Genomic DNA, 22,599 nt, shown 5'->3' with positions numbered 1-22,599 from the left:
TAAGCTTCTTACAAATGCAAATCAAAATATGTATATTAATACAATTATACAGAAAGAATAACTATAAAAGATAAGTTCCCATGTGGAAGCACTAGGTCTCCACATACATAAATATCTCAGCATTTTTTTTATTAAAGCTTTCTATAGAAGTAGTTACATATTTCAGTAATACACAGGATATTTACAATTTCCAGGTTAAGCTCAACACAACAGATGTTCAGGAAGTAGATTTATAGATGAAGTCAAAGAAATGCCTCAGATACTTTACCATAACCACACTTTTAAAACTGCAAACTTCCATCTGCTTTCTCTTGTGATCCATTCACAAACCAGCAATAAATAAAGGGGAAAACAGGGACCTCGTATAAGTGAACTTTTGTTCTGCATTTGAATAGATTCTAGTCTCATAAGTGAGCAATATTTCAAAAACATTTCACTTAAAAATTAAATAGAATTTTCAGTAATGTGTGAAAAATTAATATTTCACTGCCTCACAAAGGATTTCCACTGAGCCTGAAAGAAATCAGAGATCATATTCAATCAGAATTGAAGAGGAATTTTATGCCTATAGTGCCTAAGCTCTTGTCAGTAATTACAGGTATATGTTTCAGGATGTCTTGTATCTATCGTTATGGAAGAGACACTATTTGAGTTGTAATTAATCAATAAATATAAACACCATCTACTAGTTACATTTCAAATCCCCTAAAACTGTCTGATGCCTCAATGATGAATCTGTCTGCCCACAGCATTTCACATAGAACAGGAGAAACAAAAAAAATTGTATTAGAAAATAAAGTGCATGCAATTAAAGGACATGCACTGTAAAGAGCAAGCAGCCACAGAACGGAATAGAAGCAATCAAGAAGATTTCTAACAGGTGGAGGCAAAAGAGAAGCAGAGAAGTATGGTCTGCTGCAATGAGGAATGAAGACTTCAAGCAGCTGCCTCATTGAATATAATACCTTGCAGCTGGGTGAACTGCAGCACAGCTGGATTCTTTCTAGAGAAACTGTGTATAGATATGTGTATACATAGTATATATGTATATATACATATATAGTTGCAGGATATATGTATATCTGTATGCTCACCAACTAGAAGTAAGTTACTTGAGAAACTATAAATAAAACAGCAGGATGACTTCTTGTCCTCTGGGTGAAAACATGAGGTTGCCCAAATATTGCACACAAAGCTGAGAATGTGGTTCAGCACAGCCTCTCCTGAGCCCCAAGGGGAAGGCCAAGCATTAACACAGTGGGACTCGGTTCCCTTTGGGTCTCAAGGACTGTCCTGCCAGGGACCACAGGCTTTCAGGAACACACACCAGGGCCCACCTTCCTGACCACACACAACAATCAATTCTCTAAATACTCTGAAGTTCCCCTTCCAGTTAACCTGAACAGATGACACAAATACTAGGTTTCTCCATATATATCTATCTTCACAATATTGGTTTCATGCTAAGATGTCATGGACTCCAGCAATGGACTCTGAATGAATCCTTGCTTAATGTGCATATAAACAATATATAAATCTATAACTTGTTTATAAACAATTCCACAATTCTAAGAGAAGAAAAAACCCCACACTGAACCACTGAAAACAACTCAATATATTCAGGCTTGGCCCTGGAACTTTCTGCTGTTCCATCGCTGAGTGGAAAACACTCCACAAAACATCTTACTGATGATACTTTACAAGTGGATAAATGTTCTCCTCTCAAGCCCTTATACCCTTGTCTGCACAAAGCCCAGACAACTGAGCCACAGCCTCCCAAAGCTGAAACATCAGTACAACAGCTCTGTCTAGGATCCATGAGCTGTGTCTGCACTGTCCTGGTGACTGCACTCCCTGTACCTCCTCCCTGAAACCAGCACTCTCTGACTCCTGGGTACTCCAAGTCCCTGATGATACTTGCACCTCTCAGCACCTGAGCAAGATTTTTAAGAAATCTTAGGCTTTTCTTCCATTTTATAATTACTTAAATCATATCAATCAGACCTCATTCAGAGTCTTCAGTGTCATCAATTGCCAGCAGACTCCAAAAGTTTCTTAGCAACTTAACATCTTAAGTTGGGCATTTTGATCTGTTAGAAGAAGCTATTTTGTTACACAAAATGAGTAAAAACTGTTGTTAAAAATCCAGAAAGAAAAAATCAATAAATACAGCAGCTTTGCATTACTCTTCAGTCTCCATTTTAATACTGAAAGTGATTCAGACTAAGTCTTATATCCCTCTTGTCTAACAAAGTATTGAAGTTGCAGTCTTTACTGGACACTTGTGGAAGCTATAAATTTCATTTTCTTCAGAGTTTATATTTATCCCAGCTGTAGCAGACAGACATCTCTAGCTAGAACTCAGGTTACTAGAAGGTATTTTAAGACAAAAGTGAACTGATAAATGATTTTACAGCATGTACAGATTTACCTGTACAGTGAGTTCTCCTCTGAACACAACACAGGCTTCAGGATGGAGTATTGACATGAGTGTCATTTTAGAGAAAAGAGTACCACTGAAGTTCAGCATGAAAAACCATGCTGACCAAATCTCCTTCCATTCATTCAATTCTTGGATTCTGACACATTTCAAGTAAAGAGAAGCCAGTTGAAACTGCCTCCTGACCTGTCACAAGACTGGGTGCTGATTCCTGGTCCTGTCAGCCTCTTTTGCCTCAGCTGATTTTGAATCATTCCTTGTGATGCCCATCAGTAGTTAGGTTTGGCAATAACAATATTGCCAAATTGGGGACACTCTGGGACACATTTTTCCCCCCACAGAAAATGCATCAGTGACATCAGTGCCATTTGACACCCCCTGCTTTCAGCTACAGGAATTTCCATCCCAGCTGAAACTCAGCCTGGCTCCAGCTCTGCTCCCAAGAGCAGTGTGGTGCTGCAGGCTCTCTAACAACCCCTGTCTCTCAGCATCAAACAGAAAGGAGAGGTCACAGGAGCAAGCCAGGCCTGGCAGTCAGAAGGAATGGAAGGAAGGCTGCCAGGCCTTGCAGAGCCCCTGCTGGCTGCCAGAGGCTGGGCCCGGGGCAGGTGAAGGCGCTGTGCTGGCGCAGCCCTGGAGCATCCCGCAGGAACGGGGCCCAGGCGTGTGCTCCGCGCAGCCCTCCGGCCCTGCTGCCAGCAGCCAGCTCTGCACACAGCTCCCCACATCTGAGCAGGGCTCTGATCCTAGAAACACCGCTGCCTTCATCCAGCAGCTTCAGCCAAAGACATCTTGACTCTACCAAGTGGAACTAAATCATGTGTACAGACACCACCGTGATGATCCCTGAGCCACGTCCCCGCTCCCACTCCTGCCTCTAGAGCCAACATCCAGTCAGCCCCAGCACAAGCTACAGCTGCACATGTAAAATCACACAGGCACATTGGGAACAGCCAGGATTCCTGGGAAACAAATGTCCTGCCCTGCAAACAGGTGCAGCCACCTGAAAGGGGAGCTCTGAAACTGCAGCTGATTTATTTACAACAAAAAGCAAACCAAAACATCATTTTGGAGGGAATGTTTGGTCAAGTATGCATTTTAGAAAAATCCCATTAAAAATTTGCTGTAAAATAACAAAACCAACAAAAAAATTAACATAATTATCTCCATTTAAACTTGACATTTTCTTTACTTTGAGGGAAGAGCCTCAATGTCTGCTAGGGGTAAATCATGTCTAACTTTCAGTGGACCAAGCTCTGATTTGCAAAAAATTCTTTTTTTCTCTAAGAAAATGAAATTGCTTAAACTTTGCAGTATTTTTCTGCTTGTAATTTCCTTCACTTAGAAGGAAGAAAAAAGCTAAGTCCCCAAAAAAATACATTTTTAGCTCTTTCAAGTTTGACACCCTTGGGTGGCAGCACTGACTGGTCACCATTCTGAAATAAAGCCCAATGTTCCTGCAGGACCCTGCAGAGAGCAGAGCTCACAGTGCCTGTGCCTGCACAGGTGTAACTCTACCAGCTGGAACAGAAACCCAGGGCTGGGACTGCTGCTTAAAATTCTGTTTATCACACATACCTGGTTGACATTTTCAAAGAGAAGTCAAAGCAAGAGGGTCTGCAGCTGACCAGGATTTTTTGCAGTTGTTTACTTGAACATACTGCATATGATGATGCATTTTGGATGCACAAGACTATCCAGGTATCCTCCTGAAGACAAAATATCAGGCACAGGTTCTCCTGGAGAGGACTTTATTCCACCTTTAACCTTACAGAGAATTTCTGACAAAAATGTCTGCAGTTGTCTCCCTGCTTTCAACAAATGCAGCCATTCTTCACTAAGAGAGACTCCTGTGGCCAGATCCCCACAGAGTTACCCTTTTCAGTCAACCAATATCTCTCCTTTCAATAGATTCTTTTATCCAGCCATCAAAAGGTTATGAATTTTTCATCACTATTAAAAATGAAAGTTAACTGAACTTAAGATTTCAAATTAAAGAGTTCAATTATCAGGATGAGTAAAACATTCATTATTTCTGTAGAGTTAAACTTCCTTACAGGTTTTATGGTTATGTCACTGTGATGTGTTCTCTCTGCTACAACCATATCCTTCTTCTCAAATTCTGCTCTTGAAGTCACCATGTGCTATTGGTTCTCCCACACAAACTAGGTTTTTTCATTAAATACTCTAAATTCATAGGGTTTATAGTCCCTCTAATATGACTTTTTTAATAAAGACAAAAGTTTATGTTGGAGCAGCAGCAGATAGAATGGGTCAGAAATGCAGCTGCACCAATCTGAACGAGGGAGAAATAAAAATATGAGTATTTTTTAAAAAGTAATCACACTTAACTCACCAGCAAGACAGTGCTGTGAATTACAGTTTAACTGCCCTTATTGATCCAGTATAAACATCAGGAGCAAGCTGTGCTATGCAGGGGAGGGATAGAGAAATGATGTTCTAGATCCCCTGATTCATCTTTCCTGGCAAAAGATAGAGTGAGTCAAAGCTGCTGTGTAGGAAGCAAGCAGAGGGAGGTGGGCTGAGCTGGCTTGGCATTGGCTGGGTCTTCTCAAATGGGGTTGGAAAGGGATGTATCAAACCTAATACATGTGCTTGCTGGGGCACCTGGCTCCTTGTTCTGCCTAAATGCATGGTACAGAGTGCCAGAGTTGTACAGTTCTGAAATTCCTTTTGGACAACTTCCCAAAGCCAAACACAGCTTTAACTAGGAGCACAGCATACACTGAATGTTCATAACTGGAGATAAAGAGGTGCAGCTCTGCCAGCCTCCACTGTGCCCACAACAGCTAAGACGAGGACTGAGACATGGCTACACTAGAAACAAACATATTCAGATCTAAGTGGGTGTCACATATAACACGTGCCTTCCTTCATCTGCACTGACTCATGTTCAGCTGTAAAAATAGGTAATATCAGCTGTGGATCAAAGCTGCCTGATGGCTCCCACTAAGTAAAAATCATATCTGCCTTTCCAAAACACAATCTGTATAATAATGTAAAACCAAGTTGTTTTCCCTTACCTTCTGCAAAAGGTTCCCATTCATAAAATCGGCCCATAAATGGCTTGTTATTGTATGATGCACACTGTACCTCTCTAATATTCCTGCTGCTTTCAGGACACATCTGTTTAGATAAAAAAAAAAAAAAAGTAGCATTATAATCAACAGCAAAGTTATTTTTGCCTTCCTATTAATAAACCTTATAAGGTTTGTGAAGGCACTGCAAAAATCTAATCAGATGAATGGCATAAACATCAGGAGACCTCTTTAAAACAGGTAACAAGCTGTGCTGTTAAGTAACAGTATCAAAAGTGCCTGTTGAAGAAAATTAATTTGCAAAGTTAATGGAACAACAGTTCTATTAAAAAAAAAAGTGAAGCTTTTATTGAGCTGTCATTTTCCTCAGCACAACACTTTAAAAAAAATTTCAATATTAGATTAGAATTACTTCCTTTTCACAACAGCTTCACATTTTTCATCATTAACTTTTTGGGCTCAGATTCAACAGAGTTGAAACACTCAATGTACATGCTTCCATAACTTATTAAAAGTTGACCACAGCAACTTCTTATTCTCATCCTATGCTTCCATACCATATTTCCACTTTTCCTTTTGTATTTCTACATGCTGCTATTACAACCTCTGAGTGACTTTGCATTTTAACTCATGACTTCAGATCCTGACCTCTTGCAACTAAGGAGTTGGTATTGGAGTTCTGCAGCTGAAGAGCTGCTTTTATACAAACGTGTGCACACACAGGTATTGAGGCAGGGCAGGTTTTACAGGTGGAAGCAGCATCCTTCCTTAGGTCACCTGCAATGCACACCTTTGGCAGAACGGCCTTGCTTGCATGTGAAGTAGATTCCAAAAGCAAATACAAATTAAATACTTAATGACTTTGTTCTGCTTGAATCCTCACATTACTGCAGTTACAGCAGAAGATTACTCTGTGTGTGGGCACATACAAAGGGGAGAAAGACTTCTACCAAATGCAGGGGGTTAATTAGAATAATTTCTGTGCCTGGAGAAAATAGGCAAGCTTTGGGCACTGATGCATGTTTTTGCATAGCCTCTAGATAATAAATATTACTACTAAAACTACTATTCAAAAACAGTAGAAATCACATGAAGTATTTGACTAGAACAGCAGAATATTTTTCCTATATGACAGATTTCAAGTGAAAGCTGGAGATGACATTATATGAAAACAGCATGGCTAAATAAGTGTGTTTTCAAAGGGAGCAGAAGAGAATCACCAAGAGCAACTCTTGTTTCAACTGCAAGGCAGTTCTCTTATGTCTGTATAGTAGGAAAGATTGGTTGTCTGCTGGGGAAGCCAGGCACAGCAGAGGTCCCAGGGGAGTTCTTGCTCTGTATCCACCATCTCTGTAAGAAGATGCTTGTAACTGGATCAAAGAGATGTCAAAGTCAAGAGTTTTCAAGTGGGCTATAAACTGTACCAAAGACATGCCCGGGGGAAGGTTCATGGACTACTTTATCTTCTATTAAAATCATGGTAACAAATCTTCTAGAATAAACACTGTTTCTGGCCAAGCAGCCATCTGTGCTTCTTCACCCACCCTTCTGAGATCTCCAAGTACATGCAAATACTGCTTTCCCCAACAAACCCTCTCATAAAAAACCAAAAAAACACCAAAAAAAAGTCAAAAAACCAAAACAACAAAAAAGCCCCAAACAAACAAATAAAGCCTTCCCTGAAAACAGGACCATGAACCACCACATTGGAAGGGTGGGACCAAAAGCCTTTCTAGTGCCAAATGCAGAAAGCAAAGCTATATTCCCACAATTGAAGCACAGCTCCTTCTGTGTGTGGCACAGCAACGCAGACCATTTATTCACCACAACCACCAGCCAAGGCAAAGAAATGTATTATTCACAGAAACCAATTACTGCACATATCCTAAAGGTGAAGAGACAGAACCTGAGCTGGCATAAATTAAGGTCACTACACTAAATTACAGCAGAACAAACATCAGTTTGCACCAGCCAAGTCAGCCTGAAGGGTTTCTTTCTGGAATGCTTTTCCCTTTTTTTTGGCACACATTTTCTACCAGCCTATTGTGAAGTTTAGTTGTTTCTTGTTTTTCCTTTTCTGACCCTTGAGCTCATGCTCTCGTGTACCAGTATTTCTGGCTCATAAACCATTTCCTGTACACCCTGCTCATACCAACTGCAGGCAATGTATGAGTAAAAATATCAAAATATTCATTGCTGCTGCCAACAAATAGTGACACCCACCCCTTCTAAGATCCTTTTCATACAGCTACAATTTCTGTTTTTAAACTTCTTTACAGTTGCCCACAAGATAGAGATGTCAGTGCTTTAAAGCAGGACAAAGGACAGACAAACTCTGTGTAGATCAAGCAAAAAATCAGAAGAACAGGCTAACTCAGAAATCCCTGCTACTTTAGAAACCCCAACTCAGTTGCCCTTCCTTCATTTCATTCATCAAGGTTTACTTGCAATATAAAATTTTGAGGAAAAATTTGAGCAACCTGGTCCACAAAAACACTTTGCTGTGTTCTTTATACGGATTATGTTAATTTCTATTTTTAATGTCTTCTAAAATATTCCTTAGCAATGAAGTACAAGTAGGCAAAATTACTACAGTCCATGAATCACCAAGGCTTAAGAGTTATATTGTACTCTACATATACACTAGTTAACATCTATGCACCACTTACTAACCCCACCTAAATTGTTAATGCACAGCTGAGTGCAATGACAGGTTTATGCTGCCTACAGCTCAGCCTCCCTCAAAATGAAATCCTTGAGCCTTTCTCAGAAAACCTACGAGTGCCAGGGACTTTCTCTTGGCTGCTCTGGCTTTTTAGCACTTTTGTAGGCAGAAAACCACTAAAATGAAAAAGTATGACCGTGTTCAATCATAAGTGAAGCTTCAGTATAGGCATTCCTGTAGATCCTCATATTTTATTTATTCCCGGAGAGTACAAGCTATTTTTACACTTCAATTTAATTACTATTTCTGTCATATAGAGCTTGACTAAAACTCCTAAAATACAGCAACAAGCATCTGTGATGAGAAGGTGGCAAGCCCAAAGACAGCTCCTATTTCCAGTGTCCAGCAGCTGTGGGTTCCCAGCTCAGCACAGAGCAGGAGGTGCCCGAGGACAGCACCCAGCACTGACCCCTGCCCACCCTGGCCCAGCCAAGCAGCACCCTGGCACAGCTGCAGGTGAACAATGTTCCTCTGGCTCAACCACAGGACTGGGATTTAAACAGCCCAGATCTCTTTCCAAAATTTCCCAGAGACTTTTGGAATGAACTTTGGTAAAATATTTAACTTACTGTGTGATTCTCCCTCAGTTTCCCTTCAGTTCATTTTCCCTAAAATCGTGCTGCCTGCTAGAGACTTGAAAATAGTTTTTTGGTAAATGGAATTTTGACTTTGATTCAGGGTTTTTCTAATGACAGATCTGGAATTTCATTTTTTTTCCTCAAAAGACGAAACTTTGTCTTGTGATTATTGAGGGAGTTATCTGAAGTTATTCATTGGGGTTTTGATACAGAAGACAGGATGGCTTCTTTGGATGTTTGTAAAAAAAGAAATAAAATCTCCTTTTTAAACCAGATCTAGGGAGGCCAAAGCAGCAAAAAAAATATACTTTGCACCTACTGAGATAAATCTCAGATTCTTTTGTGTAGAGGCAGATATAAATTATCTAGAAATATATCATCGCTGCTGGGAGAGGGTTTTTAAATTATTGTTCTTTCAGTTGTGCACTGTAAGATTAGATACAGCACCCAGAATTGTAATTTTGTATGTTTTTTAGATTATGTATCTCCTACTTAAAATATGCTTTTTGGACAATGCAATGATGTAAATTTAGCATGTGGGGCTGCATTCAGCAAAGTGCCTCCAATGTGCTGAATATTGATATTTTCACACAAGATAAGGCATTTCAGAGCTACCCCTGCTGCATTTTCATGTTTCACACCTTGGCCAACTTTTCTACCTTTGCTTTGAGAATGTGAGCAAATTACCAGCAGCAGCACAGCATGGTGGTGATGAGGGAGGGAGGCAGCACTTCAGACCCAATTTTAGAAGTATGTCTTTGTCTTGTGCAACCTCAGGCCAAACTTCTTGAAATGCACTGTGCCTGCTGTGGATAGAAACTTTGTACTTGGCAAACAGTAGCTTTATTTATGCCTCAGTTTCTTCTGAAATATGCAGGTATGAAAGGAGTCTGAGGGGAAGCAACACACAGTATTTTCTTTGTCATGTACCATGAGAGTTTTCTTAAAATGAGCTGCTAGTACAGTTAAGACTGTAAAACAAAGAAACCACCCTGCTAGCTTTTTAGCTTTTGGTTCACATTTGAAAAGCACATTTTCTAACAAATCCTTGACACTTGGTTTAATTAAAGAAATGCTGGCAAAACACCAGAAAATTATCAGTCTGCCAGCAGATATGGGCTCACATCTGCCACTAGCAAAGCTGTGTCAAAGCTGTGCTGAGATAACACACTTCTGGAAATGTGTAAAGGGGCCGATTTGGTCCTGAAACCACCTCTATGGGCAATTAAAACATTGACTAAGATTCCTGGCAATGTTTCATTCTTATGACCTACAGTAACTGGCAAATGCTTTTTCCAAGGCCCCATATCCCCTCTTGATTCTCTAGACTCAGACATAATTCATAATTAGTATTTTCTCTGTGTGCAATATTATACATTCAATTAAGTTCAAATAATGTAGTTGTATTCTTGTTTTCATTTTTGGTAAATGGAATTTACCAATTTACCACTTTGGTAAGTGGTTCTATATAATCATATTAATCCTTTGACATCCCAAAGGATAAACACATCTCCAAAGAAAAATAATTTAAATACTTGTTTCTGAAACACTGATCTGAAAATTGTTCTTTCCTTCTCAGAGCTTACTCCTAAATGTATTGTGTCCTTCAATATGCATAATCTATAAATTCCAGTTCTTTACACAACATGCCACCACAGCTGTAGTCAACTCTGAACTTCTGCTCTGAACTTGTCTTGTTTCTCCTGAAACCTACTGAAGTTCCAAGTCCAAGTAAGAAAGTGGAATACAGGGTCCTTCAAATGTTAAATTTCCAGCTAAGGTGTTTGTTTTAGCATAGGCAAGGACCCTACTTGCCCCATAGGTACTACCTCAGATCAAGGCAACCCAGTTTTGTCCAGCTGAACACACACTGAAAGAGTGTCTGCCAACTATAAATATATATATATATATATATACATGTATATGGCATATTAAATATGTCTAGATATCTGTGGCACAAAATACCAGACACAATTCAAGTAGAACTGATGCTCCTGAAAAACCAAAATGTGCAAGAAACTTTAAAATGCATGTGAAGAACAGCTCTGCAGTAAAAACAGTGCTAGCCAGCTCTGGTTACAGTGCACAGCCACAGACAGTGCACTGTAAATGTCTGGCCTGACATGCAATGAGAATTTCCATCTGGGAATGCAGTGGTATCTGCACAAGTTTATGAGGATGGAGCACCTGTACTGGCAGACTCTGTACTGCCTCAAGCCATGAATTTACACCTCTGTGTCTGCTGCAGTGGAGACAAGCAGAGTAATGACAGTCATTGTAAATTCTAATGTGCTCTCCTAACCACAGGTTCCAGGCCATGCAGAGCCTGTGGCAGCAATAGGGGGTTGCAGCCTTTCTCTTCCTCCTCACTCCTTTGAAGGGCTGCCTGTCACAGATGGCAAAGACCTTAAGATGTGTGCACAATACAAAATCATTCTATTCTTACCCCAATCCAATGCAGGCAGCAGTGAGTTTGTATTTGGACCAAGGAAGATGGGCCCTGGCAGAGCTGCAGGGTGCCTGCCTTCCCGAGCTACCTGCTGCCCTCTCAGCCTGCAGCTTGAGAACCCTTCCTTCCAGTAACCATTTCAGATTTGTAACAAGAAGGTCCTCTGAATTTAACTAGAAAAGACTTTGAAGTGTTACCCAAGCCTGATCCTTATTAACTGCAATCCATCAGACACATAAGACATTAATGCATAACGTGGCAAGTGCATCTATTACTGCTTCACGTTTTTTCCATTCTGTAGCACTTTACATCTGAGAATGCAGTCTGTCTAATAATGGGGAAGAAAGCTCAACCAAACAGATGGAAAAAGAAGTATTTCTGCTTAACTTCACAGGTTTGTGGCTTTTTTCTTTTTAAATTCTCACTGACAGATCCATCTGATTAAAGTGAAATAACTTATTTTTTTTTCAGATTTACAGCAACTTGTAAAAGATTCAAGTCCAGCTTTGGTTTTAAATAAAATGTTAGTCACTCATCCATCCCACACAAAGCATCTCCAATGATCTAATGTGCATGACTGGAAACGTTTGGAACCACTACCTTAGGAGGGGCTAATCAAGGAGCTATAATAGGAAAATTAACAGTACAGTTCATCAGCAGTACCAAAAATGTGTCAAGAAAATACTCTAGTTCTGTTTAATGCTAAAATTTTACAAATACTGTTCCAAAAAAGAAACCAAGCAACCAACCAACCAAAAAATTCGGAGAAACAATAATTGGTTTCTATAGGATGGAAGTTAAGTAATTAGAAAATAGAAGGCAAATACTGAAAACAGACCATGTTGGAACAGGGTACTATCTGGTGTAAAGTGATATTCAAGTATGTCCTGAAAGTCAGGCCTCTGTCAGTTCACACCTGTGAACTGAAGACTGTTGCTAGTCTTTTTTGATCCAGCCAAAGACCGTAAGACTGGTTTTTTAAAAATGGTTGATTTTTTTTTTTAACATTTTAACATTTTTTTACATTATTTTTACATTTTTAAATGTAGTTACTACTTTACCACCCCAATTTTTTTTTAGTACCCAGGCCCCTGAGCGAAGAGCTATTTCAGTACTGAGATTGCAGTTCACACAGAGTATTCTTTCCATGCTCCCGAGCAAGCATCAAAAGCTTGCCATATGCAGCAGAAATCATAACTGCTTTGTACAGCTGCTGTTCCCAGTCCCAGCAGTGCTATCACTTTTCTACATAAATGTGCTGAATAAAAAAGTCCTGCAGATACAAGAATCCCTCCAATCAAAGATCTGTTTATAGAAACACTACATAGTGCTCAAGGTGCCTAAACTGCCTGCTATTGCCTCATTTAAAGCTATTTTCATTTCACACAATCTGGTTCAAAGAATAAAGAATGCCTTCATATGGAAGTTTTCAGCTTCATCATCTTGCACTGTCTCATCTGTCTACATTATTCAAATACACCTGCAAAAATGGAACATGTTTTATTAGTCCTTCTCAGAAAATGGGAGGTTCATGTACTAAGAATAGCTGCTTTAATATACCAGCAGTAGCCTTTTTTTAAACTAGAAATATCAGCCACTCCAAAACCCTCTCTGAAAGGCACCACCAGGATCAGCTGTGAAAGACTCTGAGACAAACTCATGCTTGATCCATCTTCAGTAAAGTCTACAGACTTAAAGCAAAGTTCATGTATCTAGTCCTCATAGTTTATAGAAAATTATGCCACTGTGATAAAACATCCACTCTAGGGCTTCCAGCGGTATTTTATTACATTTTTTAAAAGTATTGTTCTTCTTGGAGCTGCCTGTTCTTTCTGGGAAGCACCTTTTTGGTGACTCTCATTCCAGCAGTGGGCAGGAGTAATCCTCCAGCAGTTTTCTCTATGAAAAGCCAATCAAGCTCAATGGGAACTCAATGGCACACATTCCATTGAAATGAATGGTCCTTGTGTGGGAGGAGGCACCACCTGAACGGTCCCGGCAGGAGGACTAAAAGTTAAAGGAAGTTTCTGATACCAAGATAATCTACTTTTTAATTAAACATTTATATTGCAGCAGTAATCCCAATATTTTTAAAGAACAAGCTCTAGTCTAAGTAACAAGCAGACAACAGAAATGTCAACATGGTGTTACATGAGAGAAACACACAGGCAAATGCACAGCTGTTACTACAACCAGGGGGAATTTGAAGTAAGTCTGTTGGGACAATTTATTTTGTTGGTTTTTGTTTAAAAAAAAATCTACAATGTGGAACAATTTGTTTTCCACAGAAAGTGAACATCTTTAGAGCAATGTAAATGCAACTTAAAACAACTTAGAGCTTGCAGGAACCCAGTGTAACAGAAATTGCAGCATTATTCAGATTTTAGAGATCTTGTTCGAATCAAAAATGAGTTTCTGATACAACACACACTTAAACTGTTCCTGTGGTATATTCTTTCCTCCTAGGTCATATACTTCAAAGAAAAAAGAAAAAAGGCACCTCAGACTAACTGGCAGATATATGGGTCTTATTTTAGAAAGGTTTAATATAGCTGCAGCTGGTAGCACTGTCCATTTACTGATGAGTTTGTCCAACTTTAACCTCTCAGACTAAAACTTTCCACTCCTGTTATCTGTTTTAGTCTCTTTCTTTTTTTTGACTGAGGCAATGCATCCCAGAATGAGCCCAAAGAAAAACAAAAGGGAAAAGTGTTTTATTTTTTTCCCATGCTGCCAATATTCTGATTTTTTTTTCCCAAATGTAATTGCCTATGCTATTTTAATGAGTGAAATTATGTCAGCCAGGAAAGTGAGTTTTTTGTCAAGAATGCACCCTCTGCTTTTACTATGGAAATGCACTCAAGTATAGTCAGGCCACAAGAATTTTGAAAATAATGCTGATAATGTACTTTGTACACCTTCAATGGAAACTTGTTAAAGTTCTGCATCTAACCTAGAGGAGCAATTTGTTTACAAGTTCCATACCTGAGGCTCAAAGAGGCTGAGAAACTTTCCAGCAGTTATTGGAAAATGCTCTTGAGGTCTGTAATAGGGCAAGGACTGAAAATTAAGACATCTGTCTTCTGCTTTTAATGAGCACTTGAACCTGTACTTAAAATGCATGGAATACTTCAGAAAAACAGATAAATCTTGGGACTGGCATTCAACAGATGAGGCTGGATAAGCAAGCCAGCTGAAGGAAGGTACTGAGAAGAAGAAAGTGAAGCTGGATGAAACTGGAAAGAAGCAGGGAACTAAGCAGAAAAAGGAGAAAAGGAGGCAGAAGAGATGGGGAGAAAGGATTGAAAATATGAGAGAAGGTACTATGAAAGTGAGAAGTGTGACTGAGGAGAAAAAACAGTGAGCCAGCTCCAGGCAGAGGGAAGGAGCAGAGAGAGGCTGCCCATGGAGAAAGGGCACAAACACCTGCGATGAGGAAGACCTAAGCACACCACAGCAAAGCATTTTCACTGCCCTGTGGTACTCACAGAGGGCAAAACCCTCTGCCAGTGGCTCAGCAGCAATGATCCAAGGAGTTCTGTGAATACTGATGGATCACATGGTGGCATTCTGCTTTTGAAGGCTTTTTTTGGTTTGTTTAAATGCTATAAAGTAAGTCACAGGATGCTGGGCCTTTCAAGAATGTTTAATCTCAAGTCAGAGGTGACTGTCCGTGCAACTACTGTTATCACTTGGCTCTTTCTGCCTGTGAGGTCCACTCTCAATTCCATGATCACATACCATTTACCCCATGGGATCTCTGACTTGTTCAGCATGCAGAACAGACTCTATGGGGACTGTTCAGCTCAAAGGGTTATTTACACAATCTCTGTCTCATTCACTGTAAAACCTGGTAGAAATAAACAGACATACAGAATAAGGAACCTAAGTCTGCAGTTTCTAGAATAGCTACTCTACCAGTTTTGAGGGAGAATATGTCACCTATGGTGCAATTACTTAACCCAATCCTTTCTCAATTTCTGAACTACATACTTTCTGTTTTAGGGGTCTGACTGAAAACCTCTGGACCTGATTTTCAGATGAGCTGCCAAATTGTAATTACAGTTTTGGCAATGCACATTTTGCTTTAACTACTGTCAAATGATAAATATGATACTGAAATTTATGGGGAAAAATTCAATTCAAAGTACTTGACAAGCAGCACTAATTATGCAACACTTCTCTTAAACCTCATTCTTCCATATGCCAGCTCCATTTCCTACAACAGATTAGGTTTTGCTATAACACAGCAGCTTTGTGAATTTTAAAGCAAACACTGCAGTAATAGCATCAACAGCTAGTCCTCAGAGAAGCCTTTTTTTCTCACCTTCTGCAAGGAACATTTTTAAGGCAGGGAGCCAAAGGCTGAATAAAAGGAGTATAACATTGAGTAGTGTATCACTCATAACTAAGCACTTGATCTATGCAGAGACCCTGGGGTAAAATAATTTACAATCAGATAATTAAATAGTTTTCTTAACACAAGAGTTATGAGAGGATTGCTCACAAAATTCCATTTTTGAAAGCTGTAAATGTCTGCAAGTTTGATTTTCTCATTCTGATAGCAAACTAAAACCTCACATCATCCCAAAAAAAGTGTCCTCAGAAAGTGACCCAAACTGAGGTCTCAAAAAAGCCACCAAGACCATCAGTCTTTCTTGCTGTCTTTAACAAAAGATGCAAACAGAAATTCAGGAGCAGCAGTATGTGGGTTGGCTGGCAACTTGTTGAATGCCACAGCCAAAAGCCAAAGCTGGTTTGCAGAACGAGGCAGGGGATGTTTCCCTGGCCTCCCCCACTCCAGATCACCCAGTGCCTCCCTAACACTGCTTGACAGATATAAACAACACGGGATTGGTTCCTCCACAAACCTAACACAAGAGTTTGAAGTTAAACAGCCTTACCAACTTATCACTAGAAGGAAGCTCTGTTTCACTAATTACACCTGTATGTCTCTACATGTGCAATATGCTGCCCACAGAGGTGTTACTTCTGGACAGACAGCACAACAGATGAGGCAGATGAAGTGCAAGATGAGACAGAGCACACCAGACTGGTTTGAGTTTTGTTGTTATTTTTTAATCTCACCACAGTTTAAATTACTTCTGGGGACTGCATTGTTCTGTTGGCAATTAGCTCTTAATGGATTTATGTAAAAGGTTTGTTTACCTGCTCTGGGCACTGCAGGGCTTGCAGTGCCAAGTTTCTCTTAGACCACTTCTGGGAGAGAGGGTTTGCACTTCTATCCCTAGTCTTTGCTCAGGCAAAGGAATACATGCTTGTTAGACATAATTTGACATTTATGTTTCCTAACTTTCTACGCAAGTTTTGGCAATTTGCTGTTTCCAAGCTCTGCTTAAAAGTTCTAAAATTTAAAACAAAAACAAAAAACCCACAATAAAACCATCACACACACACACCTTTCCCCCAAACCCTCAAAAGTAAAAACTCAACAGCACCACTAACAGACAACTTTTTTAGTAACCATAGCTTAACTTTGGCAGCTTTTCCTGTACCTCCTTCTTCTTCTACTCAGCTTGGTCAGTACAAGAGATGACTGGGACTGTACTCATGGTAGTTTCACTGCAAGTTCCTGTATTCATGTAATGTATGTTCTTTTCCTGCTATCTGTCTTGAAAATGTCTTAAACTTTTGCACTGATATCAGCAATAACTGAGCTAATCTCTTAAAAATACCAGGAAAAAGCTACTCCTTTCCTGTGCCAAAGCAGACACTGACATCTGACAGATGGTGTTTTTTATACCTGTAATTAATGGGAATATTTAACAAATATTTATAAGAACAGCATTAAAAAGTTATTTGTAAATTAGCCATGATATCTGCAGCCTCCTCTGCTTTGAAAATCTGAATGCAATTAGACTAACATATGAATAAAAAGCACATTTCTTGTTCAAATTATGTGAGCATTGAAAAATTCCACACCGGAATTTCAGACAAACACTTTTGTCAATTTGAATAGACAAGAAGAAACAAAGACAAGCTGGAATAGCTTCAAGTTTCTCCCACAACACTTGCCTATATTGATAAATGACACTACTCGAATTTACAATACACTATTAAACAAAACTGCAAATGTATCAGAAATGCAACCATCTGGTCACAACTCTGAAGTCCCAATTTTCATTGATGAGCTTCCTCTTTAAAACCTGGCACAGAAGTTACATCTGAATGATAACCAGGCAACCCAAATCCCCCTGAGTCCTGTTCTACTGTAGAACAAAAAGCCCTGCTCCATTCCAACAAGCATCCCAATGAAGTTTCCAAATCACTCCACAGGATTTTAAGTGCTAATGCTGCCATTCATAACTGATGAAGTGATAGAGTAACTGTGGATCTTTTTTCTCTTTCCTCTTCTCCAAGACACATGTATTCCATTTACTCCAAGAATTAGCAAGGTAACTTCTCAGACAATTCCAACTGCTACATGAAATCTTCCATTCAAAGTTCACAAAGATCTTTGGTTCTTAGTAAGGAAAGAAAAGCTTTAGGCAACTGATTTGTATTTTGATTGTGAGGCATTTATATTAATTATCAATATAATAATATAATTTACTTAGATTAATTATTAATATTTTTGTCACACAAAAATGAGGGTCTGAATCTTCACTCCACTTGAGGCAGACTTCTCCAGCTACATCATGTAACCCACGCAACAGGCTCAGAACTTCAAAATAAACCTCACAGAACCTTTCCTTTTGGTCCATGCTTTTATAGCTCTTCTCACAGCAGGGCATGACTCCTGGACTCCTAGAGGTTTAATGAGTTTAAAGTGGCTTAGATTTATTGATCAAACTAAACTTTTTCAATTAAAACCAACAAACATCAAGGTTTTCTAAATTGTGTGATTTTGGACTTATTATCAACATTTTACTACATTAGTAAGTAATTAACTTAATAATAATGAATTTGTGTAAAACAGCTAACTCTGTGTTACTGCCACAAGTACAGAGCACATTTGCATAGTAGCACTCTTGGAGAGAGCTTTTAAAGTTACCCCAGCATACTTTTCCTTATGATTTACAGCAAATAGTTTCCCATAATTACTTAAATTCTAATAAGAATGTCATAATGCAAAATACTTTCTAATCCAGGGATCTCAGATGTTGAAGGGGATGTCATATAACCACAGTGCAGAGACACAGAGGAAACAATTGTGGTCCTAGACCTTTATCAAAGATGTCTCTCTGTGACTCTTCTGCACACAAATGACAACTGACCAAACTGCATAAGACCCTGTAAGAGCAATATCTCTGTGTCAGTCTCTGGTAAGTTCAGCCTGTACTGGTGACAAATCATTCTGAATTAATATTTACACACCCCTGCTGCAAAAAGCAAAACATTCAAAAAGAAAGCCCAAAGTAATGCAAGCTTTCAATAAGCTTCCTATACACCCACAGAATGTCAGACTACCAAACCTACACACAATCCCACAGTGTTTGCACGGAAAATTCCTCACGTAAAGTTTAAATTTCCTCAGGAAAAAATATGTCATCTTAACCCCACTTTGCCACTTATGTCAAACACCTACTCTATACAAATCTCAAAATGAGAATAAATAAACCCTACAGTAACTCCTTGGGAATAAGAAGGGGCTTTTCATTAAAAAAAAAATAAAATATTTACCTAAAAACTACATAGGCATTTGTTAGTCTTCACCTCAATGTGTGTGTATCCCAACTACATTAAAGAGTGCAAAGCACTTGCCAGCACCCCATATCAGTTCTGAAAAGATTTGTCTGGGAATTATATTTGCTGTTCCATCTAAAATTGAACATTTCCATTTCTACCTTAGTTAAAATTTGAAATGCTGGAAATGTTTCCATTTCTACAGAGTGGAAAATTTTCAAAACTGCTTGGGCAGAACACCAGTGAGCTGGTGGATGGCCCAAGATCCCAGGTGCCATGGGACCCTGCCAATGCCTACCTATATGCTTAGGTGACAGAAAAGCACATCACTGTTTAATGGACTCAACACATTCCTGCAGAACATTGTAACTCTATTTAATTAGGGTTCTGCATCCAAAAAAAGCCTTTCAATGACACAGTTGTAACTCAGCATCAGTATCATCAATAAGACTGTCTTGAAAATCAAATATTTTAATTTGTCCCATCACAATAGAGATAAGGATTGATCCTTTTATCTCACCTCATCTCTTCAACTATAAAACCTCTTTTCATTTCCAAAAATTGTCTTCTCAGATATTTCCCATTCCCTGCTCAGGTGCTGTTCTCAATAGCTCTGCACACAAGAGCACAGATCCGAAGAGAGGGCTCTGACTCAGAACCACCAGCTGGATTTCCCATAGCTGTGCTGCCACATTAATAGCAGCCACAGCTGAAGAGGCACGCCAAGAAAGTAAAAGTAGTCATTGTCCTATGATCCTATCTAGATACTTCTCCACAACACAGCTGACTTCTTGCTAAACACCAGTCACATAAAATACTGAGAATATCAACACAGTATGACTGGAGACATGACAGTAATCCACTTGAACCAGTGGGCAAACCAGCAACCGGGAATGGAAATGGATAAGTTCAGCAAAATGTTACCTCTGAATATTTCACTGAGCCCTCAGGAGTTACTCTTTCATACATTTTACCTTGACTTTTCCAAAGTCCTATACGAATTTGGTCAAAAATTCATACCTCCAGCAACATCTAATGAAAATTTGGATATTACATCCATTCAACATCACTCTTCATGCTGAAACTACCTTAAGTAGTCTGGAATATCCAGAAGCCTGAAAGGTTCCTTGTGTATACTTGCCCAAGTGACCTGCAGCCTGGAGTTGGTTTACAAATATATTCTCACACATTCAGGCACTCATGAAGAGCCAGTGACTTGGCAATGCTCGAGACAATTAATTACAGAAAGTGCTCAGTAAACAAATGTTCCATTTGAGTTACTTCCTTTGTTCTGGTGACAAACCACGCAAAGAAGGTTGAATTCTACTCCAACCACACATGCATATCATTCCTTTAATGCAGGGGGAAATAAGGCAAATTTACTCACCACTTCCCTATTTCTGAAGGAATAGAGACTCCACTGGAAGAATCCTGTTGTATTGCAGGTTGGTTGTATTGCTAATGGTTTCAGAACAGCCAGAGCTGTGTGTGCAGGAAGGAGAGATGTTTACTGCCTGTTTCCTGCCAAAGAGGGTGACAGGCAGCTGTGTGCTCTGAGGTGAGCTTGTATGCAAGGTGCTGAACAGGGGAAGCCACTTATATAATAAGAAAATAGGTTTAATGACCTGCAGGAACACTTGAACAAATACAGGCACTTCCGAGGTTCTCCCTAAGCAAACCTCACGAGTCAACCTTTCATGAATCCATCAGTCATGTGAAATGAGTTCAGCTATCAATGAAAAAACAATAAATGTACAATAATGAGGAAATGACCTAATGGACCAAGGTAGATTAACTTAATTTGTTATTAATTAATTGCCCTTAGGAGAAACTGTAGAGGGAGTGGTCAAACACCAGGATAAGGGTTAACAGAATACTTCCATTAAATGAGACTTTCAGTTTTGGTATGCTCCAGGAAGAACTGAAGGAAAAAAAAGAAATAAAAAGATACTGTTCTCTGCTTGCTGGCAAGACCATTGGTACATGTCGCTGCTGATAAATTAAATTAAAGCCTGCGTGCAGAAGCATTTAATCAGGAAGAACAAGCAAACAAAGTGAAACACTATCAGCCTTGTTTTGCTCTCATCCTGGCCTTATACTAAAACTGTTCTTAGCAACTTCTTTTAAATAATTACGTTAATTACCACATTTTAGGAAGAAGAATAACCCTGAATAGCAATTACAGCCTCTCCAAGGGTAAAAGAAACATTACTAAATAAAGAATATCACTATGTAGAGTACTGTGCCTAGGAGAAGCTACTTCAGCTACAATTTCTCTTTGCTATTAAGTCTCCTGTACAACAGATTCCTTTACAACTGTATTTTTACAAGCAACAATGGCAAAGAGGCAGCACTAGCGTGCTCATCTGTGTTTTCTCTTAATCTGTTGAATTCTTGTGTTTAAACAACAGATTCTAAAACTAAGATGAAAATATTTTCACTCCTGTTCCTGTCCATCAAAAGAAACCTGCCAATGGCCAAAGCACTCACCAAGCTGACCTGCATGTGCAATTCACAAGCCTCACTACCCTCTGCTCTCCAGCCCACTTGTCATTCTCAACAAATGTCCTCCACAAACCTTCCTTCTCCATACCCTGGCAATCTCAGATTGCTTCTTTCTTCCACCTCATTTCTGACTTCCTCATCTCTAACCCCTTGCCCTCTGAAAAGAACTCTTTTCCTGGAAACAATTTTGTCACATTAAGTCAGGCAGAATACTGTCCAACTTTGTGCCCTGATGTGTGAGGGATGAAATAAAGACTGGGACATTTATGTATCACTTGGACACAGTGAGCAAATTTAGCTCAGAAAACTTTCCAAATTAATGCCCATGCACTAAGGTCATTTCCCATTTCCTTCAAAAAACAGAAAGTATTTTTTGAAAGAGCAATTTGTCCCAGAGACTATTCTCAGAAGCTTAAATTAGCCCTTCATGTTTTCCATTCCAGACAAATACACTAAAGGTTTCTTGACATTAAGTCTTTTCAATCAACTGCTCCAGTCTCAATCAATGGACTTTTTTCATAAATAAACTGAGAGTAATAACTAAGATGCAAAAGGGAACATTTGATTTGTTTAGGTTGGGTTTTTGTTATCCTGTGTTCCCTTGTCACATTTCCACTATGCAGGTTCTACTAAACAAAATGGGATTTCCAAGAGGCAGATGTATCAGATGTTCACCATCCAAAAAAATATGGCCTAAAAAAGTCAACTTATTCAGAGCTCTCCTGAACATTCTGCTTCTAGTATCCAAATACAGGCTTCTAAATGTTTGCAACATTAAGTTACATCAGCAGGACAAATAAGGAAAACATATTAGGAAGACATACTTTGGGAAATACTAAAAGGGCACAGGCAGAAACTGGAAATCTTAGCGAGATGAAAAACCACTAATGGGGACAAAGAACAAAACCTCATTTGCCTCCCACACACAATGGGAGGCTGCCCGGAGCATGGTATACCCAGCCAAACATTTTTGAACCAAATAATAACAGATTAAGTTGTATTTAAAAATTAACACAGAACAGATTTTCACTCCAATAAATTAGGAAGCTAAAATCAAAGCACATAGAACCGAGTGCTGGTAAATGTAGCATCTGTCACAAAATGCACAGAGCACCACTGAAAAACACTGGAGTGATCCAGGCTACTGGGGGCTGTCTCTAAATGCTGTTCAGAACATGACCAGCACTTACAAAAGG

The 22,599-nt window shown here is 39.3% G+C and overlaps 1 protein-coding gene across 2 annotated transcripts in view; it reads right to left on the bottom strand.

The window, feature by feature from the left end:
* Window positions 1–22,599, bottom strand: part of THSD4 (thrombospondin type 1 domain containing 4) — a 262,970-nt gene that overhangs the window by 157,871 nt on the left and 82,500 nt on the right. For both annotated transcript variants that reach the window (XM_019007885.1, XM_015638496.3), the window contains one exon: window positions 5,485–5,587. In XM_019007885.1, coding sequence (XP_018863430.1) covers window positions 5,485–5,587 — 103 coding nt within the window. The remainder of the gene's footprint in view (window positions 1–5,484; window positions 5,588–22,599) is intronic.

Source organism: Parus major, chromosome 10, assembly GCF_001522545.3.
Source record: "Parus major isolate Abel chromosome 10, Parus_major1.1, whole genome shotgun sequence".
Classification (NCBI taxonomy): domain Eukaryota; kingdom Metazoa; phylum Chordata; class Aves; order Passeriformes; family Paridae; genus Parus; species Parus major.
This window is presented reverse-complemented; position numbering and strand designations above follow the sequence as displayed.